The sequence below is a fragment of the Anser cygnoides genome, chromosome 2 (assembly GCF_040182565.1).
Source record: "Anser cygnoides isolate HZ-2024a breed goose chromosome 2, Taihu_goose_T2T_genome, whole genome shotgun sequence".
NCBI classification, from domain to species: Eukaryota; Metazoa; Chordata; class Aves; order Anseriformes; family Anatidae; genus Anser; species Anser cygnoides.
The window spans coordinates 126,829,463-126,846,356 of NC_089874.1; the positions used below are offsets into that span (position 1 = coordinate 126,829,463).

General features: G+C 37.6%; 1 protein-coding gene across 4 annotated transcripts in view; it reads right to left on the reverse strand.

Moving 5' to 3' along the window:
* Positions 1–374: 374 nt before the first annotated feature.
* PDE7A (phosphodiesterase 7A) overlaps positions 375–16,894 on the reverse strand; it is a 77,657-nt gene continuing 61,137 nt past the window's right edge. For 3 of the 4 annotated variants that reach the window (XM_066993035.1, XM_013185876.3, XM_066993037.1), the window contains 9 exons: positions 15,145–15,208; positions 12,933–13,028; positions 9,864–9,964; positions 6,890–7,021; positions 6,502–6,593; positions 5,743–5,887; positions 4,817–4,913; positions 3,874–3,954; positions 375–2,500 (listed from right to left, as the gene is read on the reverse strand). In XM_066993035.1, coding sequence (XP_066849136.1) covers positions 2,289–2,500; positions 3,874–3,954; positions 4,817–4,913; positions 5,743–5,887; positions 6,502–6,593; positions 6,890–7,021; positions 9,864–9,964; positions 12,933–13,028; positions 15,145–15,208 — 1,020 coding nt within the window. In that variant the 3' untranslated portion in view covers positions 375–2,288. The remainder of the gene's footprint in view (positions 2,501–3,873; positions 3,955–4,816; positions 4,914–5,742; positions 5,888–6,501; positions 6,594–6,889; positions 7,022–9,863; positions 9,965–12,932; positions 13,029–15,144; positions 15,209–16,894) is intronic. The other variant, XM_066993036.1, reaches the window with a different exon arrangement.

Genomic DNA, 16,894 nt, shown 5'->3' on the forward strand with positions numbered 1-16,894 from the left:
TTCTGATTTTAATGGTTGTTTCGAAAGTATCTGCAGGCTCAGAACAGGTTTTATTCAAAAAACAGAGGAATCAGTACTTTTCCACACTTAACCCTGCAAATCTGTACAGGCTGTAAGGAAGCTGCGCTGCAGTCTCCACAGTGAATTACTCAAACGCACAGCTACCTCCTCTTTGTTCCGGCAGCTCCGAAGAACTCTGGCAAGTACCACCACCCTCTTAAGGACAAGCTGTTAAAATAAGGCTTTTTTTTTTTCCTCTTACGTCACGTTATAACCCAAACTGGCAGCACATTTGATCCTCTAGTGAAGTCAGACAATAGCAAGAACTTGCACTGGCAGCAAAGGAAGGAAGTCCACGCAGGTTCCAAAAAAAGTGGTTTCATTACAAATTTATTTCTTTAAACATGGCCACTTTGAGATTAATAATATTACTTCAGGGAACATGAAAGAGTAAGAAACAACTTAATTTTAGAAGGGAAACAAACAGGTAAGTCAGAATTTGCTTTTGAAACAGTGAAAGGCCAAGCTCGAAGAGGCGATAAATTTTGGAGTATTAGGAGGACTAGTAGTTTCAAATCCAAAAAATGGGCTTAGTTTTACAGTGGAAGCTCACTGCAACCTCAGCTGTCTTTCCATGACTCGGTCATAACTTAAATGTACAGGAGCATAACGTGAAAAGAACTTTTTTATTAATTAAAAGTTAACAGCAACAGGCACATATTAAAATGAATACAGCAAAGCCTTTACAAATGGCTTTACGCTGAAGCTCTCTCCCAAGAATGGCTGTTGCAACAAACTGTAAACAGAATTAATAAACAGTCTTTTACAATAAGAACAGGGAAATACAAATGAACTAAAAGAAAGCACCAGTTTCTCAAATCAGATTACAGTTGTGCTTACTGTACTTAAAACAATGTAAAACAAATTACAAAAATGGAATGTTTTAAGTTTAAAATTAGTCCTTTAATTTTGTCCTAAAAAACATTTTCTCCTTTTCCCATCAAAACCCCATTAGCGGGTAATGTTTCAGTAGAGGGAGGAATAAGTAAACAATGCACTTTTTTTATTTTTTACCTTTTTTTTTTTTTTCAAATCAAAAACAAATTTGGTCACTTAGCTTTGTGCATAGTTTAAGGCATCTGTAGCAATTTGTTACAGTTTCCTCCCCGATGTGGCTGTTCATGAAATTGTCACATTCTAAAAGAATAAATAAAAAAAAAAAATGTTGCCGTTCAAACCCTTCCCAGCTCCCTCCCGCCCTCCCCCGCCCCAGACATACTCACACACCCACACATACACACACACTGCAGCGAAAGGGGCATTTGTACCCTTGTTCTGAAGGACACGCTTCCCATCCCACTTTATTTCAGATTGGCAAATACCCTGAGCTGATTATGGTGTTTAGACATTCCACCTTTTTCTTGCATGTGCAGTTCAAGTGTACAATGGTGAAAACAACATGCGATGTTTTCACTGCAGAATCGCAATGCAGTTCAGACGCTTCCCCCCCACCCCCACCCCTTCCCTTCCCAAATTCAGAAGTGTTTTCCGCTTTTAAAAAACTGCATTCCCATACAGCACTGGAGTAAAGCTTGGCTGTGCTCTATGATGAATGCTCAGTTCCCAGTGCACAAACAAAATTATGGCAAATGGGAGGCTTTTCTGGCATCCAAAGAAACAAGAGCTGCAGTCTCGGATTTGATCTTTTTCTTTTAAAAAAGCAAAAAACCCAGGTTAGTGGTTCCTTCACAGCCATGCGCAAAGGTTAAGTCTAGAACCAATAGTTTCAGAGTACATTTGTAAACATCAAGTCTTGCCAGAGGCAGCAGAGGATGGGCACTTCACATTTCCGTATTAAAACAGGGACTGAGTGGAAGGTATGCTTTGAACACATTTATGCAAGTCTTGCTAAATTCCAAGAAAGTGGAACGATCCATCTCAAGTCTTAGATTTGAAGACCAGATTTCAGATTTCACAAAAAAAAACAAAACAAAACATGTGGCACAATGAAGCTCTCGTACTGTTCCTTCAAGGCTCAGTCACTGCTGTGCTTTGCATATTCAAGGTTCCAAACGAAAACCAACTGAGGCATATGCATATTGCTCTATGTTCGGATCTTGCAGTTAAAAAAAATCAGGTTCAAATGGTCTGTGTCAAAGGAAAACTTGGAAATAAATAATGCTGGCATCATTTTACCATTTTACCAAAACCTCGGGCAGACAAGTATCTCCTTTAATCCAGCTGTGCAGATACCAAGAGAAGAGGCAGTTTTGTCATGAAGATTGAGGTCAGGACAATCGAGGTTCCTGAGGTAATATGTCTGAGTCCATTTCCTCAAAAGCGGGATCGACGTCATCACCACTGCTAGACTGTTCTCTCTGCACTCCCTTCCAGCTCGCCTTGTTCAGTCCCAGGTGGCCGAGCATCGTCTGCGACAGCCTGGTGTTCGAGAACCGGGCCCACTCCCCAAATAGCGGCTCCACTAAGTAGGTCATAAAACCTTGGAAGACAAACAAACAAACATACCCAAGTGAAAAAACAGGAGAAAACCCACTGAACTTTAATAAAATCCAGTAAGAAATTAAACAATGCATCGGACTATTCAAATACATATTTAAAAAGTCATTTGATATTTAGGGTGTCTTTACTAAACAATCTCTCAAAATACAAAAGATTTCACTGGTCAGTCAAAGGAGCAGCACTATATTGGATTACAAATTAGCCTGCTTTTTTTTCAGAATGACCAAATACAGTAAAATATTAGAAAGGGTTGGGGGGAGGGAATCTAAGCTTCAGTAACTAAGTCACAAAAACTACACAAATCTTTCATTTAGACACGTAGGTTTTCTAAGAAATTGCCCCTTAGATTATCTGAGCTATATTACACAGGGAAAAAAATAAATAAAATGAAAACCTGGGTTCTTTTCACAATATTAAGCTGATTAAAAATACTGAAAAATACAATTAGCCAAATTTTTAAACAAAAAGGACACAAAACACCAACAGATAAACATTTACATTTGTGTTTGTGCATATGTGTATGTGCAGCTATTTATAGTATCTGATTTCTGTGAACCAAAAATTGAATGGTAAGCCTACCAAACTGGGCTTGCTTAGATCTGTCAATTACAAAAACGTATAATTCTCTAACATTATATATCAAAGCAGTGCAGCTGATCAAACGTTTTTTTAATGTTTAATTAACTTCAAGCACTCCTTCACAGTATATTTGTGGTTAAATTTATTGTTCTCTTTACTATTTTTAACTGAGTCCTATTCAATCTACATAAACAACTTCATTAAAACAAATACGAAAAAAAAGTAAGCCCTTCAGCTATTTCAAATTCAGCTAAAGACAGCAAAAAATACCGTAATGGCTTTTCACGTTTCTCCATCAAATCCCTGTCCACCACCCTAGGTAAGGCTGTATTTAAAATGAATGCTGGCATTCCAGAAAGCAAACACCAGAGCGCTGGAATTGTTTTGCAGCAACCTCAAAAGGCACCAGCCACTGCACGGGCAAGGTGAAAAACTCCTCTTCTCAAACTGGCCAGCCCAGATTAGGAAACGACTGGGCAGCAGCACAGGAAAAGTAACAGAGCTGCCTCCCATGCTCTCCCCGTTCGTTCTGTGAGGAAACAGCGACCTCAGTCTCCGGGACTGTACAGAACATTTCGTAAATACTACACTGAAGGGAGAAATGGTATAGCAAATTAAACAAATCAGAAGCAAAAAAAAAAAAAGAAGTTTGTTGTAAAGAAGTGCTGCTACACAGAGAGACCAGGTACAGCTTCCAGGAAACATATGGAAAAGAGATGTTCTTTGATACACATCCTGAAAGGAATCTACTGAAATAAAGTGAATTGCAGTTACCAATCTGGATGTTGGCAATAGTTTCTGTCTGTCGGTCACAAAGTGGACTCACACCCAAGTGATATTTTTTTTCAATATCTCCTAAAGAAGTAAGAGTATAATACAACTGTTAAGTCATCAGGTCCAATACTGTGTATTTTGATCACACAAGCAGTAATTCAAGAAAAACATCAGAGGTTTCCTGACGGATTAACATACTTCCTTGCAAAAACTCCTGCATTGCTGTAGAAACAACAAATTGAGTTTCTCTTGCTTTAGCCTTCACAAATTTCTCACTGAAGAGAATTTATGGTTCTACTTCCACGTAATCTCCATCTAGTAATAAGTTTCACATGCTTAGCACCAAATAAAAGTCAGTTCTCCATTTTTCTTATCTATGCAAACCAGCATTTCTCAAATCAAGGCAGCTAAACTAGCCTTCAAAAAAAAGAAGCTCAGTTTTCATTATTAAAAGAATTCAATAATAATGGGCAAAATTAATTTGTTCCACTTGTCAACTAAAAGCTTTATTAGCTGCTTATCACATAGTTACTGCTACTTACATGACTAAAAATCTCCTTCCTAGTTGTTCCTGCGTACCAACAGGTCCTCACATCCAAATAAATTTTAAATATTGAATATCTGGCAAGAATATATTTCACAATTTACTAGGAACACGTAAATGGAACCTAATTACTTATCTGAAGCACCTTCCCATCTGAAGGATCTATTGGGCCAGTCATTCCACATTCAGATTCTAAGCAGATTTTTCACCAGGTTTTATTTCCACGAACCATTTGCAAGAAATACAACCCAATAAAGAAGAAAATCCCACACTGTACTGTAAATCTCTATTAGTACTAAATATAAATCACTATTTATTTGCAGGCAGCTATGACTCACGATTGCTCTCTCCGCAATATAAATACATTATGAACTAACAGATACTTCTACTGTTACTTGCCTTGATGGAAGAACTCCTCTGTTACTTTTTCACTCCACTGCTTACTCAGCTCCCAAGTCCGACATGGGTTACAAATATCAGCACACTTCAAAGCCATCTAGTAAAGGAATACGCACTGTTAGGTCACCCTGCTTACCCCGTCTCTCCAACAGCAACATCCTTAATTATCTAATTCCTGGCAGCAGATATTTTAAGTTTTGTCAATAACAAACCTACCTACCATTTGTGCTTCCCTCAAGTTTATGTTCCATAATCATACTTAAAAAACACTCAGGAAACTATCAGATCTCATTATCATTTCTGAGCAATAGGAAAATTGAGTCAAGTCAAAGTATTTCAGGGGCACTACACTTAGTTTATTCAGTAATACAGGAGACAGCAACGAATTCAGAAAAAGGAACTTCAGTAAAAGCAAACAGGATTTTGCATTTCTAGCTCTGAAGTTCACATATTTATTAATAGTTTGCACAGGAAAGAACTTCTCATCTGTCCATTTTCTCTTACAGTCCACACAATGAACCTAGTCATAAAATTTTCTATGAAGTTGAAGCTGATGCTATGAAGCTGATTCACAACAATAGTGCTTTTTTTCTTTTTTTTCCCTGAAATACATTCTGACAAAGCATTTCATGGTACTGAGACTACACTAGAGTCACCAGAAGAACTAATTCTCGTCTTGAAGATGTATTTCTCCTTAGTTTAGTACATCCAAGTTACCTACCAACATATGAAATCACTTGGGAGAAGTAATGGGAGAGAGGGAGAGAAGTGGAGGGAACAAGCTTTTTGCAATGAAACAAAATGACTAAGGCTATTTCTACTTCATTTTGAAAGTAAAAATATAGCCTAGAACTAGTAGTATTTACCACTTTATTTTTTTTCTAGTTAAAATCATATTTTCAAAAATATTAGCAAAAAAAGGTCACCTGTAAAATGAAGTGACGATGGTTTGCGTCCTCTAAGCATAGGTCTCCTCTATCCAAGTGGGATCGGAACATGGACAGATACTCATTTTGCTGACTGATGTCTGTGGCAAGAATGAGATCACCTATCTGGCTTTCCATCAGCTGCCTGTAGTAATTAGCGATACCGAGCATTCAGACAGCATAGCAATTAAGAATAGCAGCCATCACTACATTTACATGTCTTCCTTATCATATTCATTATAACACAAATTCAAGTCACAAGCTTACTGATCAGTATTTTCACAGGATGGTTTCTTTTTTTAATTTCTCTTCCTACAACAACCATAGAAATATCAGAACATTTCATCAGCAGCTTTCAGAAAGATGAAAACAGTTTTTAGCTTTTTTGTTTGTTTTTCCTTAAACATGCACAAATTGTTTAATGTGTATTGATTGCTAAAGTAGGTGAAAAAGGTCTATTTTGAACTGCAATTGCAGTGACAGAATGAGAAAAGGCTGCCAGGTTTAATATAAATTAATGTAAACAGGTGCTTGACTACACGAACGCATCTCTATAGTGTGCTCACAGTAGATGTTGTTTTCCAAATCTAACATTGCACCATGAAATCCCCTACTCCAGTAGCATGGTATCTGATAATTCTTAAAATAGATCTGAATGCAAAATGTAAATTATGAACTGCCATGCAATATTTTATTCTTTCTTAAGTGATGGCTTACTTGCATCTTAAACTGATCTATATTATTTTGTATAAACCATACCTGTTTTCCAATGACATATGTGCAAATAAACCAGACTCTCTCAGCAACCCCACTGCTGATCTCCAGTGATGGTTCTCCAGTACTGAGGTATTCTGCAAATGAAAGTGGTATCACAGATGCCAATGACTTTAGGTCTTAAAAGGATTGAATAGCTTCACACTAAGAGCTGTACCACAGAGGGAGGTTTGGTTGGTTGGTTTTGAAGGGGATTAGAACTCTCACATCCTGAATACTTTGATAGCTTGCACATTTTTATCCCAGTGGCATGGAAACACTCTCAAATTCACACCTACAACTAGCTAAAGACATCACAATTTATATTCCTTGTCTCTACTCCTCAGGAACTCTCCAAATCTGTTTTTCACAAAACAACCAATTTTCTCCTTACCTTATACAAAGTTGCTAAGTAATGGTTTGTTTTAATTAGGAAAGGTTGATTAACGCCTGGGTGATCCAAATCATGTGTGGCAGCTGCAATTAAACTGAGCAGAACATCCCATGGAGTTAAGGATTGGGAAAGCTGTAAGATAACAACAAATGTAATTCTGTCAACAGTGCAAGCATAACCCCCTAAAATAGGTGCACAGGTGTCACATTTTTGGTTTTCTTTTTAGTAATTAAAAGCAAATAGGAATTCTGAGGAAATTTAATGATGTAAACCCAAGATTCCACTGATTCCCAAGTATTTTGTAGGGGGAAAAAAGCTACAAAAATTTCAATGGTTTAAGCACTCTTCTTTCTGAATGTCAAGGTTCAGTCAGAAAATGCTGGCACAGAAAACGGTACTTTCTGGTTGGCAATGAATTGCTATTTCTAAACAGATCCTGTTAAAAGCAGCAAATTCTTAAAGCGAGCTTTCTCTCATTTACCCAGTCTGTCTGTATGCACAGAGACTGCTTTAAATACATTCTATATTTTAAAAAAATACTGTCACCTTAGAAAGAAGCAGCTAACACTTTAGAAGCCTTAAGAACCATTCAGAGCAGATTTCTACTCTTTTGCACAATTTTATTTCAAAACCTACTGGGAAAAGAACTGAAGGAAGAAAGTCTGCTGAAGATAAACATTTTCTAGAAGCACGTGCATGTTAATTAATTAACTCAGCATGCGACTGCATGGTCTTCTTTTCACTGTTCTTAGATACTCTTCCCGCTACTACTTCTGGTTGGGAAGTTTGGGTTAAACTCAGTATCAATGTCTAGCTTGCATTCAAACAGAGGATAGTATGACCTGTACAAAAATGAAGTGCAGCAAACCCCCTGCGAGGACAGGAGTTTTTATTCCCTTTTGCATTTGCCGTCTATCACGCCTCATAGGTTTACAATGCATTTGGGTACAACAGAACCAGTAGCTATGTATGTTTCAGAAAAGTCCATACTTCTACCAGAAGCATTACAAAACTTTCATCATGAGTATTAAATAATAAATGCTCACAGACTCCAAACTGCATGCCATAAATATAACTGATACGCATCAGTTCTGTGACCTGTCTCACTGCCCCAACAACTGATCTGAGAGCAACACTGAGAAACAGTGGGAGTGGGTAAAGAGCCTCTAAAAATGTCCCTGGAACCAGCACTTATTTGTTTTTACTTCAGAAACAGAATAAAGAGGCATTGTTTTCAAGAGAATACCAAACTAGTGATAATTGGCATCAAGATAAATACCTTATCTCACTCTGGCTACAGAGTACTACAGTTTGCATTGATTTAATAAAAAGGACAGGATTTATTGCTGAGGATTGCGTACCCTCAGCAAGTTTGCAGATGACACCAAGCTGAGTGGTGCAGTCAATACAACAGAAGGAAGGGATGAAATCCAAAGGGACCTGGACAGGCTGGAGACCTGGGACCCACAAGAACCTAATGAGGTTCAACAAGTCCAAGTGCAAGGTGCTGCACCTGAGTTGGGGCAAGCCTGGACAAGAGCACAGACGGGGAGAAGAACTCACTGAGAGCAGCCCTGCAGAGAAGGACTTGGGGGTTTGGGCAGACAAAAAGTTTGACATGAGCCAGCAGTGTGTGCTTGCAGCCCAGAAGGCCAACTGCATCCTGGGCTGCATCACCAGAGGGGTGGGCAGCAGGGCGAGAGAGAGGATTGTCCCCCTCTGCTCTGCCTTCTTGAGGCCCCACCTTGAGTGCTGCATCCAGGTCTGGGGTCCCAGCACCAGAAGGATGTGGAGCTGTTAGAGCAGGTCCAAGGAGGGCCATGAACACGCTCAGAGGGCTGGAGCACCTCTCCTATGGAGAAAGGCTGAGAAAGCTGGGGCTGTTCTGCCTGGAGAAGAGAAGGCTCTGGGGTGACCTCATTGCAGCTTTTCAATACTTAAAGGAGGCTTATAAAAAGGATGGAGAGGGACTATTTGCTCAGTCAGATAGCGACAGGACAAGGTTGGAAGGTTTTAAACTAAAAGAGGGAATATTTATATTAGAGGTTAGGAGGAAATTCTTCACTCAGAAGGTTGTGAGGCCCTGGAACAGGGTTCCCAGTGAGGTTGTAGATGCCCCATCCCTGGAGGTGTTCAAGGCCAGGTTGGATGAGGCCCTGGGCAACCTGGTCTGGTGTGTGCCATCCCTGCCCATGGCAGGGGTGTTTGGTACTAGATGATCTTTGAGGTCCCTTCCAACCCAAGCCATTCTGTGATTCTATGATTTATCCCTGAAATTGTCTAACTCGTTTACAACAGACTGCCAGCAGACCAAGTAATACGGAGCAAACCCTGAACTAGCTCAGCTCCTTGAGGTCTGTCACACTGCATGTTTTCCTTCTTTGCTTTTCCTAAAAGGAAGCAAAAGCATACTCTTGATATCTTGCTATGATGTGCCTTTAGCAGAAGCATATTATTCATTAACACCAAAGATGAGCCAAACAAGAGTAACAGTAGTTTCTAGAGTGGAAAAAAAAAAAGGTAAAAAAAAAACATGAATACACAGTTTATTATTGCCAGCTCTGACTCAGGCTGCAATTCTATGTAAATGTCTTTGGGCACAGCTCTATGCTAAACAGCTGCAAACTTAATCAATTTGCTCATCTGGTTCACAATGAAGTCACACAAAAGACAATGCCAGCTCAAAAGAAAAAAAAAAAAAGAAAAGCACACTACTAAGTGTGAAAACACAGCCTCAGCAACACGGAGATCTTCCCCTCTGCTCCTTTTGTCCTCCTGTTCCACCACCTGTTCAAAAAGTGGGTTTTGGGTTTGAGGGAAAGAGGCTGTTGTTGCTTTTTTTTTTTTGCTTTAAAAGGAGTGTATGTGCACATGCAATACACGCGTGTATGTGCACACAAACCACTTATACACATGCAGAAATAAATATATTACTATATTTACATGTGATGTAAAATCGAGAATGCTCCCTTACCTTAGGCTCTTGTAAATAACAGTGCATGGCCTGAGTCACATCAGCAGCATGAACTGCATTATGATAAGGATTTTGACTGTGATAATCTTCTTGAACCATAACTGCAGGAAAATAACAAATATCCAAATTTAAATAAAATAGCAATTTTTTCAAGTACCATTTTATGTCCTTGTTAGACACAGAAATATGCAATATCACAGGTTACACATACATAAAAGTGTCAAAGTCAATAAATTGTCAGTTGAACTAACACCTAAGTATAAAAGATTTTTATGTGAGCAAACTGTATTTTCTAAAAGAAATCAACTACATGTAAAGTCATCTCAGAGCAAAAATTATACAACTTGAAGTCAGTATATTATCTGAGATACTTTGACTTTAAGAACTTTCCAGGAAAGTCTCCCTTTGAAAACCTAGCCTGCCTGAATGTTGAGGCAACCTGGAATACAAAATGAAGATACTATTAAATGGAGCATCAGGATGGCTTAATATCATGCCTTCAAAGCAGAGGAATTAGGCAGCGTTTTATTGTCATATTAAGTGCTTTTCTTTCTCCTTCAGGAAGCAGTTGTGGGAAGACACCTCTACATGGTTTAGGCATTTTCTCATACTTTCACTCAAATAAATTTAAGCCTATGTACAGTTTAGAAAATAATTTAATTTAGACCATGGTCTGATTAACCACTCCTAGATTTACTATTTCCTATTTAATTTCTTCCTTGCTTTGCTACTCTCCTCCATCTTCCTGTCTTTCAGCACTGCAAGTAGAATATTTTATGTAGTTAAGCTAATGTGGATGTCCTTTAGAGTACAAGAACTGTAACGTTTAAAGGGATGGAGGGAGAGAAGATCTGAAGTACAGCAATCAAATTATATTCTAAATTGCAGAGTTTTGCCTGATGATGCATTAGTTCTTTCAAGTAAACTTTGAAAGAACATTTTCCTGGCTGACTACAGTCTGCCATTCCCATCCAAATCTCTTTTCCTACTCAGTTTACAAGCCAGCACCGTCCATGTAATTGACTGTAATATTAAAGTATTACTGCCGTGGTATTTCTGAAGATTTGTGGCTCATGAAAAGTTAAAGTACTGTAACCATTGTGTGATCTCAAGAGCATCCAATGCATAGTTGACACCTCATATGGACAATAATAAAGAAAAGCATCTTTGCACTCCATTAACCTGAGGTAGAACTCCCTTTCACGTATTTTTTATGTTCACTGCATGACTGAAGAGGTCCTTGGCTTACTCCTCGAATTTTATGGATTCATAAGCTGGTCCTGTTTACTTATAGTCCACAATTTTCCTAACTTACTTCAAGAAAGTAGACCTAGGATAGTATTTTGATTCTGGTTTGCCAGAATTAGAATGGCACTTCAACCATATGTTTCCAGGCATGTAGTACCTTATATTTTCTCTCTCTGAGTCTGGAATAAGAAATTGAGAACAAACAGAAGATGACAGATCTCCAGGTAACTTTTGGAAATCACAGAAAGACCATGTGTGTATAGATATATACACATATAGATATGTAATATATATATACACACACAGAAATGAAATGTTAAGATCCCATCAAGGACTAAATTTAGATTTCTCTCATTATTAAAAAAATCCCAATAAGTTCTTGAAGTGGATTTAGTGTGGCACCAGGGAACACTTGAACTGTCTTAATCTTCTGGAATTTGACCTTCAGATTCCTTTGGAACAAGGTATAAAAGGTAGCAAAAGAATGATTTAGGTTCATGCTAATGAGCTGTATTTGGAAGAAAGGTTGCTTGATTGCACAGATGGGCAGGGACAGAGCTAAGAAACGTTTTTGTTACTGCTGTTAAGTAGAAGGCATCAACAAAAACAGGAAGGTGGTGAATTTCCATGTTAGAATAAAAATTTGCCTTCTTCCACAGTCTGTTTTAAGTAAAATAATCTTTTGCTAAATCTCAGCTAACCAGGAGGCAAGCAAGGTGACAAAGACAAAACACAGTTACAACGTGAGCAGCTTAAGACCAGATTTCTACAACCGCTTTCTTCACACTGCAATATATCAATTCCCAAGGTCAGCTGCTCTATTTTTTTGGAACTGGGAGGAGTTGAGTCCACTTTAAAACAACAGTAAAGTCATGACAGAACCGATAAAATTTATGAAGTAGAAAGAGAATTCAGCGATGAGAACAAAAGTATTCCCTTACTTGAAAGGGGAGAAAAGCCTTCTGAATGTGGTTTCTCTTCTCGTTAAATGACGAGCTTTGGAACCACAATATTGTTTTCTCTGAAGCCGTGAAAGCCTGCTAAGAGGGACCTGAAACCTCTTTCTCCTGCTCAGTTAAAAATCAGCATCCCACTCCACCAAATTAAATAAAAGTACCATCACACAAGAACCGAGTGAAGGACACCTCACACCAGGGTCTGTGTCTGGGCCATGAGGATGCAAAAAGACAGCTCCTTCAGCTGTCAAGTGGAAGTACCGCTTGGTTTGAATACTCCACTTCGTATTTACAGATCTTCCTACTGAAGCACTGCACTGCCACAGGCCCAAACGTCCTCGTAACGTTGTCTCGTACTCTGTCCCTGGAGGCAGTATGTCTGCAGTACAGTGAATATTTGTACAAGGGCTTGAACAAGCAAGAGACAGCATCGAATTGGCACTGTTAGGTATTGCCAACATGGGTATGATCAGCATTGTTAGGAAACTATATTGAGAACTTCAGAAATGAAGACTAAAACCTGACTGAAGATCAAACCAAAGAAAGGAACAGTCTATCCTTTCTCAATAAAAATGCCACATGAATGAATTCACATATATTCCTGATGATTTAGATTTAACAAATACAACACAGCATCTGCTATGAAGCTACTCAACTTGTCAATACTTGCTTGATTTTAACAGATTTCTATACTCACAGAAACTTTGAGAGATTTTCTCTCAGTCAATGTACTTCAAATGACTGTACAATCTGGACTGGATCAGTACTCTTCAAACCTTATTACTAAACTATAACCAGCACTTCAATTAAAGTATAAAAATGTGGATAAACAGCAATATTCATCATAATAAAAAGCTGTATTTACCCAAAAATCTACGAAGTTTCATCGTATCTAACTGGAAGTGTTCAATTAGTCCATGAAGATTAAACAGATGAAAGGTTAAGCTGACTAGACTGTTTCCTAAAAATAAGATGAAAATACTAATTCATTGGAAGTCATGAAATCAGTGACTTTCACAAGAAATGTATTTCAAACAAATTGGTGACAAAAATTACACAAGCAGATTTCTCTAAACCAACTTAAGGTAAATACTTAAATTTTATTGCATAACAAGATTCCATCAGCTATCTCCTGTAGCAATCACCAAATCAGCTGGTAAGAGGAAAATATTACCAAACATTAAAAAAGCAAAAAATTTCAACGTGCAAATCTGTTAAAGCAGTATTCAGTTTTGTGGTACGTCGCATCACGATTTTTATAAACGGACACACAGGTTTAAAAGGAATACAAGAACAGTCAGGCAAACATAAAAGCCAGTCAACACTGTCAATTCGTGTACACTGCACATATGCAATCTTGTGTCTTTTCTTTTTGTGAAGCTACTCCTTACTCAACCCAAAAACCAAAGAAAAAATGTTTACATTTCTCTAGGAAATGCATACTATTACAAGCTTACAATGTACTTTGCCTACTCATAGCTATAATATTACAATCACTTGCAGTGATAAAACAAACAGAACTGTACGAGCCAGGGAAATAACCTGCATGCTTACTGTTTACTTGAAACAGCTTGCAGATTATTTGTATTTACTCTGCAAACAATACGTAATGATGGATTACCTAGTTCTGGTACACTTACTCTGACAATCTTCATTTAGCAGGAATTAGGGAACGTAGCATGGGCAGAAACTGAGGTACAAAAAGACAAAAATGTCTGCTAAATCTAGCTTATTACTAGGCTTGACACGTGTATGCCACTTCCTCACAGTAAGATAAACAATTCTTCAAAGAACATTTACTGAGTAGCGTAGTTCTCACAGGCTCGTCCAGGGCAGCTCATCCACCGAAGCTTTGCATACAGCATTCTCCTCTTAAAAACTTTCAAGAACAAGACTGCCTGTTCAAAATGTTCTCCTAAAATGACTAAATTAAAATGCAAAGAGGATAATATAGAAAGGCTCCCGCAATAGAAGCTGTACTGACAGTAATTAAAAGGTATCCGAAAAAAAGTGTATTTCAGACAGAGAAGGCCCCATATAGAAAGAAGGACTTTAGTTTATCAGAAGGGAGTAATCTGATCTGAAATAAACTATGCTTATAAACAATTTAGCTTGCGCACCCAACTTTTTTCATTCAGTTAATCAGAGCTTATAATTACCTACATAAACATCCTATCTGTAAGAATCCCCACTGCTTTCATTTTTATATCCGTGCTTTGCATGAAATGAAACTGTGAGGATACTACTTTTACTGTAGGTTAAGCCAAGCGTCCTTTTAACAAAACAGCAGAGAAAATTATCTTTTGGTGCCATGTTTTCCTTTCAGGAACTTCGTTCCTGTTTCCTCCTGCCAAACTTTAAGCACGCTGACTGCATCTCTGCTACCAACTCCTCTTGACTGATGAAAGAACTGCAGCAGCTGCTCTTCATTCACAGCCCAGGCTCCAAGAGCTTTCCACACTGGCACACATGCCTGTCTCCTTGGTGTTGGACTCATCTCCTCCTTCCATTCTATTCAACATCCAGTTTCCATTGCTGCATATTATAATACAAGACTTCTCCCTATCCGCTACAGCAGCCTTTCTCCCTTCCAGCACATTTACAAATCTCTTTTGTAACTGGCTGTCTACTAAAGAGTAGTAATAGTTTCTAAAGTAATTAAAATTGTTCTACCCAACATTCAATTTATCCAAAAAATAATTGCTTAGTGAAACTGACCTTTTGGACACAGACGTAAATTAACAGCATTCCATAATTTTTTTTAAAAAGATTAAATTAGCAAAGTTAATTGTCAATTTACATCAAATTACTACTTATAGTACAAAAAGAGAAAACAGCACCTGCGAAGTACAATGGCCTCTTCTACAAATCAATGATTATTATCAGTACTGACAGTAATGGCATTTTAACGGAGTGACAAGGCAAACTAGAATTTAGATTAAGGGCTATTAAATCAAAATGGTACCTGATGAAATCTGTGTTTTTGAGTGAACAAGCAATCACATCACAACATAAGAGCAATAGCTAAATTATGCTAAGAGATAAAAACACAAGTGAAATAGAAAAACTAAACTCACCATTTGTCAGTCTATCAAAAAGAAAAATATCAAAATTCCAGTTTCCAACCTTCTCCAGCATACACTGAAAGAAAACACAAAAGCTGTAACTTTGTTTTCCTCAGCATATGCCTATCTTCCCATAGCCCAGAGGAAATATTTAAGATTTCAGACTGATATAAATCTTAAGAATCTCAATATAAAAAAAGTACTATTAAAAATGATTGTCTGATTACTGGAAAACTTTAACATGTGCCTCAAATTTTAAAACTGAAATATAAGCAGCGTCTTGACAGTATGGGTTTGAGATCTCCCCTTCATACTCTTAGTCATTTGCTTAAAAGAAGTGACACAATTTTAAAACAATTAGGTTATAAACAGAAGCAGTATGACAGAATAACTCTGTTTAGACAAAAAAAGTTGAGACATCTTAACGAAGGCCCACACTTGACATTTCACGTAATCTTTTTAATAGATGTATGGATCACAAAATACTGTAAGATGACTTCCAATGCTTTGTTTCAGAATCTCTTCCAGATTTTTGCAATGCATTAATAGTTAACCCATGAGTAGCCCTTTATCTTATTTTCTCTCTTTCCCTTTTTGTTCATACAGAAGAAATAGTATCTAGATTTTTTACTAGGAATATAAAACAAGCTTTCTTCCTAATAAACTTGCTTTTCACTTAGCATCTCACTGGAATTGCACTTCACAGCCACTCCACACAAACTATTTTTTCATGAACATGGATGAAGAGCAAAGCACATTCTAGTCCTCAGAGTCCAGCACATTTTAAAATCGATACTTGGTTTCTCATGTTCTCATTAAATTAGTAGCTGTTTTGTGATCCTGTTGCTATGTCCTAGTTTTTCCTCCACCAGCCATTAAAACTGAGCTACCAGAAGAAATAAACAGCATTAACAAGGTATTTCTGCTGTTAAATTACACGTATATTTTTAAATCCATCCTCAAGGTTATCAGATTCTTCTTATACTGCAGCCTGATCACACTGAGTATCAGACATGCTGTATTACAAGGATATTTATTCTTTTCTGCGTCAGGGTTCCTAACAAAAAGTATTATACACAATCAGTAGGAACACACAGCCTTTGGGCTCTCAACAACCTGTAAACTTTGCCTGGTCATTCCCCTTCGGCATCCTCTGTCACCAATTCACTAGCCCTTTATTCTGGTAACAATTTTTTAGTATTGCCTGTCTTCCCAGCATGCTTTACCTGTACTATAGCATGAGTATATTACAGCTATCATACTTTTCTGAAGAACTGCATATAAAAAAAGAGTCATTTTGGTGTAATATTCTTCTGATAACTTCATTTACTACATTTTATTAAGCTTGCAGTAGTAGTCAGTCACTCCTTCAGACGGTCATTAATCAAATCAGACTAAAAAGGAAAAGGGGAGGGAGAGTAAGAAGTTGCCCAAATTGTTCCATTACATTTCTTAAATACAGATACATTCTCCTTCCTTCACTTTTTCTTCAATTATTATGGTGCATCCTTGATTCGCTAGACCTTTTTAAAAAACAAAAAAAAATGCAAGCCACGTAAGCTGTAAAAATTCCCCCAGCAAACACGAAGGAGATGAAGGATTTTGTCAGAAATCACATAACTTTGGCTGGACTTTATATAAAGTATGCACAAAACATACATAAACACAAAAATACATGCTTAAAAACTGTATTTCCTTGCACTGCCTCTTAACATGAGATCATTATATGCAAACAAACATTTTAAAGACAAACTTGATAAAA